This window comes from Vombatus ursinus, unplaced genomic scaffold, assembly GCF_900497805.2.
Source record: "Vombatus ursinus unplaced genomic scaffold, bare-nosed wombat genome assembly UNPS02009205.1, whole genome shotgun sequence".
Taxonomy (NCBI): Eukaryota; Metazoa; Chordata; class Mammalia; order Diprotodontia; family Vombatidae; genus Vombatus; species Vombatus ursinus.
The window spans coordinates 30,369,153-30,379,134 of NW_020948983.1; the positions used below are offsets into that span (position 1 = coordinate 30,369,153).

The 9,982-nt window shown below is 44.4% G+C and overlaps 1 protein-coding gene across 3 annotated transcripts in view; it reads right to left on the bottom strand.

The window, feature by feature from the left end:
* Nucleotides 1-9,982, bottom strand: part of ACAN (aggrecan) — an 85,987-nt gene that overhangs the window by 17,770 nt on the left and 58,235 nt on the right. For 2 of the 3 annotated variants that reach the window (XM_027852135.1, XM_027852133.1), the window contains exons 10-12: nucleotides 9,003-9,296; nucleotides 8,351-8,539; nucleotides 2,684-6,211 (exon numbers count right to left, since the gene is read on the bottom strand). In XM_027852135.1, coding sequence (XP_027707936.1) covers nucleotides 2,684-6,211; nucleotides 8,351-8,539; nucleotides 9,003-9,296 — 4,011 coding nt within the window. Of the gene's footprint in view, nucleotides 1-2,120; nucleotides 2,235-2,683; nucleotides 6,212-8,350; nucleotides 8,540-9,002; nucleotides 9,297-9,982 lie in introns of all 3 variants that reach the window. The other variant, XM_027852134.1, reaches the window with a different exon arrangement.

Consider the following 9,982-nt stretch of genomic DNA (forward strand, 5'->3'; position numbering starts at 1 on the left):
TATTCCAACTTCTGTTTATATATACATATATATTTCCTGTATATATGCTATATACAGTATATTTATTATATAGTATATACCTATATACTATATAATAAAGATGTTAGTTTGAATATATACATATATATATAAATGCAATATATCTTATTGCATATGTCTATGATATTGGAGGGCAAACATACACATTACACATTGTGTGCTTAGTTTTGTTTTGATTTTTCCTTCCATAACTCTGCATTCCTTCTACTAACTGAATGAGGCAAAATAGATGAGAGCCCTGCTACAGAGGCAGAGACCCCAGCTTTTCTGAGATTGACTTACCCAGATAGACTCAGGACATCTGCAAACCAGGTAATGCATCAGTAACATTGGATTCATAAGATCATATAGATTTGTACCTGGAAGGGTCCTTAGAGGTCAACTAGTTTCACCCCCTCTCTGAACAGCTGAGCTAACTAAGGCTGAGAAGTGAATGGTTACACAGTAAATAGAATAGACAAGATTTGACCTCAGGTTTTCTGACTCCAGGTCCAGCATTTTTTTTTTCCCAGTACACCATGCTGTATGCTTGAAGATGAATTTTGAATTTTGCAGGGAAGGTCATGGAGCATCTCTTCTTTCTTTAGATCATGTATACCTAAATAATGCTATTGCCTAGAAGCATTCATTGATGTTGCTTAAAAGGAAGGTGTGTTGATTTAAAAACAATGACAACACTGTATATGACAGTGGGAGAGAAACAGGGCTGTTAAGGAGTTGATGCTGAGATATGATGCTAGAGAATCAGAGGTTGGACTCTGATCAGCTTATTTTTTTTCTTACTATCCCAAGTTGGAGGAGCCATCTTGGCCAACCCTGGCCCCATTTCTACCTCTTGCCTCCCAAGAAAAGCAGCCCAGCTGTTCTGCTTGTAGTTTGGGGAAAATTCATTCAATATAGTAGTAAATGTTTAACACACATGTAATATTAGATTATGGGCCTTCCCTGCTCAAGTGTTCCCTATGTTGGGCAAAGGGGTGAGGGAAATCAACTATCTTTCTCATTTCATAGGGATACTGGATTCTACAGAACCTTTATCCATGAGTATATCCCAGTTCTTCCAGCTGCTAGCACTATAGAGTTATCATCCATCTTCTCAGTATGTATCTTGTATGTTTCCATTTATACATGTTTTCTCATTCATAAGAATGTATGCTCCTTGAGTATAGCAACTGTGTTTGCTTTTTCCTACAATTAAAAAAGGTCCCCAGCACCTGGCATAGTTTCTGAAAGGAACTTAATAAATCCTTGCTGATTGATTTACAACTTGACTTTAACCTACTTTTCCAGTCCTATTCTATATGACTCCCCTTTGTGTACTATGGTCCAGACCACCCTTGTTTTTCCTCCACATGACAGTCTATCTCCCATGGCCATGCTTTTGCACAGGCGGGCCCTTCATACCTCAAATGTACTCCTTCTCCACCTCTGTCTTTTAGAATCCTTAGTTCTCTTCAAACTCAGCCCAAGTGCCATGAGATCTTCCCTGACCACTACTTCTAGTGCCTCTACTTCTCCAATTACCTTGTATTGGTTTTGTACAAACTAATATGTGTTCATATTATGTCTCCTGATAGAATGTAAACTCTTTAAGGTCAGGAACGGTTTCATTTTATCTCCAACATCTAGCATGGTGCTTGAAATGTGGTAAACACTTAAAAATACTTGCTGATTGATTGACTGAATACCCTATGTGCCAGACCAGTTTAACCAACCCTTGAATTGATATAGTAGATAGAATTCATACCCCAAATCTAACCCTGAAATTGGAATAGAGAGCTGCTCCTGGAAATTTCCTCTATTTCTGCTTATTTTCCTCTTACTCCAGAAGAAGGCTTGGGAATTTAATATCTGCTTGGGTTCCTGCTGTTGGATCTCTAGACTCTGAAGAGAACCATGGGAGCATCAGTGCTGGATAATGGATTTATATTCACTGCCTCAATTTATTTATGGTATATGCCGTATTTCTCTTATTATGTCCAGGTAAACTGAACTAGGGCTAAATGGTAAATGCAGACTCCTCTTCTAAAGCTGGAGGAGTCTACCAGCCCTCCCCCATTTAGGCTAAAGAAGGAGCTTACCTATGTCACAGCGATTGCCCATATACCCAGGGGGACATAGACAGATGACACTTCCCTCCCTCTCCTGGCAGGTCCCAGCTCCACATGGCTCTTCAGCACATGACCTAGTGGGGCCTGTAACCAGCAGGGGAAGAGCAGATCAACCAGATTATCTTGCCACTTTGGGCAGCCACTTGGGCAGCCTGATTGACCTCTCAGCTAAGGGAGCTGTGGTCTCTGGAGTTCTTAGTACGCTTGTTTTGGGTCAATATATTTCTGCCCAGCTTTGCTTTGTTAGATGTTGAATCCCACTGCTTTTGTGTGGGCTCTGCGAGACTTTGAAAAAGACACTTGAAAAACAAAGGAGAGGTGGAGAGAGCCCAGAAGAAGTAAAGAAGGCAAACTAATTAGATACCACTTTTTTTTATATCTACTGGAGGGGTCTACTGCATCATTTCTAATGATCTCATTCTCTTTTTGTGTTTTCAATTCAGATAAACCAAGTCTATCTCTATATTATGAACAGTTGCCCTACCCCCCCTTCTCACATTCACTATATTTGAAGTCAGAAAAAATAACCATACCTTCAGTTGTGGACTCTGATTCTTCTCTCTTGCCTGAGGAAGCTTGAGATGCAATGGAAGTGTCTGTAGGGGAGGGGACTGTTCCAGCTCTTTCAGTCTCTTCTCCTGATACTAAGGGACTAGAGGACTCAATTTCTGTTTGAGCCTCTTCAGGGCTCTGGGTTTGATGCCTGAATTCAGTCTCTGAAACACTGGTGCTAATGACTACGTCTGGCAGAGAAGTGTCACCTGAAACATCTGGCAGGGGCAGAGTTGGGAGTCCAGAAGCTTCCCCACTGACTTCAGTCCTGTCTTCAAGACTCACAGGGAATTGACCACTGGCCAGAGGCACAGATGATGTTTCTAAGTCCACATCTTGGGTGCTGGATGTCTCTCCACTAATATCATGTGTGGCAGATGTTTCTTCGGAGATCCCATGAAAGGCTGATGAGTCTCCACTTGGGTCAGGTGTGGAGGATGGTTCACTGGTCGCTTCCTGGAAAGTAGATGTTTCTCCACTTCCATTCAATGTTGAAGACACTTCACGGTCAGTTTCATAAAGTGCGGATGTTGTGCCACTTAGGTCAGGGACAGCAGATGCCTCAGGATATGCTGATAAATCACCACTCACCTCGGGAACTGCTGATGCCTCGATCTCAGTTTCATGAGTTGTTGCCATTCCACTGAACTCGCCAGAAACAGAGGATTCCCTACTGGACTCAACAAAATAAGGGAGTGTCACGGTAGATCCTTCACCAAGTTCCTGCGAAACCGTTGGTTTGGTAACTGCTTCCACTAAATCTGTGGTAATCAAAGTGACTTCTGGAAATCCTGAGGCCTCTCCACTGCTGCTGGTGACTGCTGATGATTCTCCACTTACATCAGTGACCCCCGAAAAGTCACCACTGAAAGATGGTATGCTAGATGACTCTCCACTGGTCTCTATTAACCCTGACTGTGACCCGCTGAGGTCCACACTTCTAGATATTTCCCCAGAGGCTTCTGTTTCTTCTGAAGGGGTTCCACTGATTTCTAAAACCCCAGAAGGTCCTTCTCCTGCTTCTTCAGCTGTTGGAGTTGGGGTTGCAGATTCAACCAAAGTTCTATCCACAAGAGATACTGTGGGAAAACCAGATGAAAGTCCACTACTGTCATATTCTCCAGATGGCAGGCCACTTCCAATCCCTGCTCCTGAAGGTACTCCACTGAACTCCACTGATCCACTTGGCAGGCCACTAAATTCTGGGGCACCTGAAGCAAGCCCACTGGATTCTATGATTCCAGAAGATTGTCTACTGAAGTCTACAATTCCAGAGAAGTTACCTGATAGATCTGCCTCCCCAGAAGGAAAGCCACTTATTTCCACAGAGCCTAAACCTTCTTCTTTTTCCCTGAATGCAGTTGGGGTGACTTCAACAAAACCAGTATCAACAAATGTAACACTGGTAGATTCACCGCTGCCACTTACAGTCCCAGAAATCAAACCACTAAGATCACCCACCCCACTCAGATCAGAGATTCCAGATGTTTCACCACTGTATCCAGGAACTCCAGATGGTTGCCCACTGATATCAAATACTCCAGATGTTGCTCCACTGAGATCAGTTACTCCAAATGGTTGCCCACTACCAAATAATACTCCAGATGTCTCCCCACTGATATCTGTTACACCAGAAGGCTCTCCACTGGGCTCAAATACTCCAGATGTTTCTCCACTGGCATCAGGCAATCCAGAGGGTTGACCACTGAGATGGGGTACTTCAGATGGCTTCTGAGTTAAGTCAAAAATCCCTGATGCCTCTCCACTGGCATCAGGAAAGCCAGATGCCTGTCCACTGATCCCAAATATTCCAGATGTTTCCCCACTGGCCTCAGGAGTTCCAGATGCATACCCACTGACCTCAAATAGTCCAGTTGTTTCTCCACTGGCTTCGGGAACTCCAGATGCCTGTCCACTTATTCCAAATATTCCAGATGTTTCCCCACTGGTATCAGGCAATCCGGATGCCTGTCCACTAAGCTCAGTTCCTGAAGGTAGTCCGCTAGTTCCTCCGCTAATGTCCCACTCTCCAGATGGCAGCCCAGATATTTCTCCTTGACCGCTAATTCCAATGGTTCCTTTCCCTTCCAATTGACTGGCAGTGGTTGCTGTGACCACTTCCACCAATGTAGTATCAACAAGAGAGACAGTTGGGAACCCAGATGGAAATCCACTTAAATCAGGCAGTCCAGATGACAGGCCACTTCCAAAGTCCACCCCAGAGTGCTCACCACTAATTCCAGATGGCAAGCCACTTGTTTCTGGAGTTTGGCCACTCCCTAGAGTTCCAGAAGGCAGTCCCCCAAGGTCCAAATGTTCAGAAGCAGACCCAACAAAGTCGTCTCCTGAAGGTAGTCCACTTACTTCAGTAGTGCTAGACCAGCCACTTATATCTGTTTCCCCTGAAGCCAATCCACTCTCCTCAGGTAGCCCAGAGCCCTCTCCAGATGAAAGGCCACTCAAATCCAGGCCACCAGAGGGCAATCCACTTACACTACCCTCAGAGGGCTGCCCACTTGTTTCAAACTCTCCTGAAGCTTCTCCACTAGCAATGAAGTCTCCACTCTCATCTGGAACACCAGATGGCTCTCCAGAAGCTGATGGTTCTCCACTGCCACTCACATCTGGAATACCAGATGGCTCTTCAAAGATTGATGGTTCCCCAGAGCCACTCACATCTGGAACTCCAACACTTGGGACACCAGATGGCTCCCCAGAGACTGACAGTTCCCCACTGCCACTCACATCTGGAATTCCAACACCTGTAACAGTGATTGGTTCTCCAGAAGCTGATGGTTCCCCACTGCTACTCACATCTAGAACTCCAATATCTGGAACACCAGATGGTTCTCCAGAGGCTGATGGTTCCCCGCTGCCACTCACATCTGGAACACCAGATGGCTCTCCAAAGACAGATGGTTCCCTGCTGCCACTCACATCTGGAACTCCTACATCTGGAACACCAGATGGTTCTCCAGAGGCTGATGGTTCCCCGCTGCCACTCACATCTGGAATACCAGATGGCTCTCCAAACACTGATGGTTCGCCAGTGCCACTCACATCTGGAACACCAGATGGCTCTCCAAAGACAGATGGTTCCCCAGTGCCACTCACATCTGGAATACCAGATGGCTCTCCAAAGACTGATGGTTCCCCAGTGCCACTCACATCTGGAACACCAGATGGCTCTCCAAAGACTGATGGTTCGCCAGTGCCACTCACATCTGGAACACCAGATGGCTCTCCAAAGGCTGATGGTTCCCCAGTGCCACTCACATCTGGAACACCAGATGGCTCTCCAAAGGCTGATGGTTCCCCAGTGCCACTCACATCTGGAATACCAGATGGTTCTCCAAAGACTGATGGTTCCCCAGTGCCACTCACATCTGGAACTCCCACAACTGGAATACCAGATGCTTCACCAGAGGCTGAAGTTGCTCCACTGAAAGTAGGCTCTCCAGTACTTTCTTCTGGAACAGCACTAGTGGGAGGCCAAGATGAAGGACTTGCTGAAGGAGAAAAGGAAAAAAAAGAAAAAAAAGAAGATTTTATTGACAAACACTAATAGGACCCAATGACCCTTCACATCTAGAAGCCTGGGCCCATTGTCACCATTCTCTTTACATTACACACTGTATACTGACATTGGGATTCTTAACCTCAGGCCCATGGACACCTAAACAATTCAGAGGGTCTGTGAACTCTTACAAAAAAGGAAAATATTTTGATAACTGTATTTCAATACAATTAGTGTCCTATGTATTTTACTTTATGTATTTTTAAAACATTATTTTGAGAATGGGTCCATATACTTCAACAGACTGCTAAAGGTGTCTGTGACAGGAAAAAGGCTAAGCATTCTTGAACTAAAGACTTACAACATCCCTGGGAGGAGGAAAGGTGACCTACTGCTGACGCTAACTCACTCTGTGTCCTTGTGCAAGCCACTCAATCTCTGAGGGCCTTAGTTTTTTCAAAATGGTGGTGGTGGTGGTGGTAAGAACACCAGAAGTGATCTGTAAGGCCCTTTGTACCTCTCATATTTTATGACTTTGACTAGCAACACTACTACTATAAGCTTATGCTACTAATACCATGTTCAAAAATATTTTCACAGGTATGTTCTTTCTTCTCACCTCAGGAGCAGGTATTATTTTATAGGTAGGGAGACTGCGGCAAAGAGAGGTTTAAATGAACTGATTCAGACTCATAAACTTAATCGTTCTCTGGTGCTTCCACAGATCCTTCTAGTCATTTCCCATTAGTAACTTCAAATGCAGTCTAGATCCTTTAGTCTAGATCTAGATGTTTTCACTTCTAGCAGTGACTGTTTTTACTGAGCCCCTCTGGGAATATGGGGCTCTCTCTGTCTCTCTTATCTCTCTGTCTGTTTGTCTGTCAATCTGTCTCTTTATGATGACCCCTCTACACAATATTTAGAGAGTGCCAGTGCCTGGCACATAGTAGGCACTTAACAAATGTCAACTGGATTAGATATAGTGCTACAATATACATTTAATTCACCAAACAGTTATTAAGTAGCTACTATGTATAAGGCATCGTTCTAATACCAGGAATACAAAGGGAGATGCCACAGAATACCTGTTCTCAAAGAGCCTTTGATGATGCCTTTATGTAGTTTGTCCCATGATGGACTAATTATGGCAGATATGGACAGAACTATTTCCTGGAATCAGTAAGCAATTAAGGAACCCCAGAAGGTCCTTTGCTCAAAAATCTCTCTCTCTCTCTCATATTCGAGTAATTGGAGATTCCTATGGGAATAACTCTTTGGGGATACAAGTAGTCTTGAGACTGGTTAAATCTCTTGATCATTCACACTGCAGGATCAAATGTTTTCATCAGAACAACTATTGGCTAAAATTGTCCTTGATGAATGGGAATTTTTACTAGGGAGGAAGGTGGGGAGGAGGAGAAAGAAAGGGAAAATTGTGGAATTTTGGGACCCTAAAGACCTTCAATAATCTGGTACGAACTCCTCACTTTCAAGTCAAGAGTAGCATTGGTCAGACTCTATCTATATAACCCTCTTCCCCTTGGTCCTGCCCAAGTACTCCCTCTCTGTGTCTATACTCCCATCTTTGAGGGACTATGGGATATAGAAGGTTATGGAGTCAGGAGTGATCTTGCGTATTTGAAGCTAATGAAAAGCAGATACCATTTCTACTTTCTTTTCTATCTCAGCCTCACTGAATTATTATACTTATAGTATAATTGATTGGGGAATTAATTAATGGTGGTGTGGATGCTAAACACTCTCTTTGAGTTCAGAGCCTCAGAGATATACTGATCCAGAACTGTACCGAGAATCAATAACTGATATGAGAAAGAGTACAGGTCTCTGGGATTCTCATAGAGAGAAAGTATTCCCCACCTGAGTAGAGAGGGTATTGCTAGCATTGCAGTACAGTGGATAGAGACCCGGACTTAAAATCAGGAAAACCTGACTTCAAAACCCACTTCAGACTGTTATGAGCTACGTGACTCTGGACAAGTCACTTACATTGTTTGTTCCAATTTCATAAGGGAGTGGGACTAGATGGGCTCTAAGGTCCCTTCTAACTCTAAATCTATGATCCTTTGGTTTAGATCAAGATGTTTCCTGGGAGGCATGGGTTCATGCTGACCTGAGAGTAATGAAATATTTGTTGGAAAGAATTCTGTTTCCCACTCCGTCTGATTCTCAGGTACAGTAGTAATATCAAATTCTTCTCTGGATAGGACTTCCCCCTCCTTGGGAGCCACCTGAGTTGGAATTAGCTCTTCATCAATAATGGAGGCCTGTGTGCCGCCTTCTTCCTTCAGAGAAGGCCCAGCTGAAACATTCAAGAGCAGATAGTGAGTAACTTGACTTTACAAGCAGGAAACTCCTACCTCAGATTACTCAGGGACCTATCCCAGGAGACCCATTTAGGACATAGTTCTTGGTGCCTGAAGAAACAGGGACAGACAAGGGGGAGATTCCTCTGTAAATACACACATTCTAAGCCACTCAGGCAACATTTCACCTGGGCTTTGATGGAAAAGCAGGAAGAGCTGAGATAATAAGCTCCCTGCCTTTGCCCCATGTCTGTCTTTCTGTCTGTCTCTTTCTTTGTGATGACTCTTCTGCCTCACTTTTAGATTTCAGGAACATCTAACAGGTACATGGTGTGGAGGGTCTACAGCAGCATGGGGGCTGAGGGAGGGGACTATAAATATAACTAATTCTTTAACATAAAAGGACTTTTCCTGCTGCATTAGGGAAAATTGGGTGGCACGAAAAGGATGGCACGGTACCTCGGAAACAGAAAGCATGGTGCCGGGACAGGGGATGAGGAAAGCCAGTCTGATTGGAGTACAGGTAGACAGTTCTAACACCTGGCTTATCCCCACCACACGCAGAGCGGGGAGTGATGATAGGATAGCGGACGCTGCCATCTGCCAGCCAGCCAGCATGGCATTTGTCCAGACCCCGGCGCCAGGCAGCATAAAGCTGCCCTGTAGAAGCCAGGGTGGCGTTGTGAGCTTTGCAGTATTCTTGGGCTTCTTGGAAGGTGAACAGCTCCAGTCGAGTGGCAAAGAACACCTCACCTATCAGGAACATACAATTAGATTTGATTGCTCCCACAGCCAAACACTCTGTCTAGAGGCACCCCTCCCCCATATCTCCCCTGGGCTCTTATAGGCATTTTCATACAAATACACATATATTCAAAGTGTCATCATCCCCTCCTTCACATATACACTTGTGATTTATACAGAGTATGGCTCTAAACTACTTGAGCATTGTGGGAAACTGCTACGTCTGTAAACTTCTTCCACCAATGTAGGTTAGCTATAACCCAGAGTCTTAGAGAGTAGGCTGGGAACACTGGGAAGTTAAGTCACTTGCCTATGGTCATGTAATTAGCATGTGTCAGAGGCAGGACTTGAACCCAGAGCTTCCCAGTTCCTATATGTAGTTGCCTTTCTTGGATGATGCATTCTCCTATGACTAGAAGCATTTTCTTCATTGGACGCTGTGTGAGTGCTGCACACAAATGCAACATATACTTAAGCTCTTTTAGACCAATTAGTGTGCACATATGAGCCTGGGCAGAAGATGGCTTGGTGTTGGCTGAGTTTCTTTTCTCCTGGTCTATGGTTCCTGCCCTGGAGTCAAAATGTTTCCCTGTATTGTGCTGGGGAAGTAAATTGAGAGAGAAAGAGACAGAGAGAAAGATAGAGGACAAGACAGATTTACAGACAGAGAAGACGAGAGAGAGACAGAAACAGAG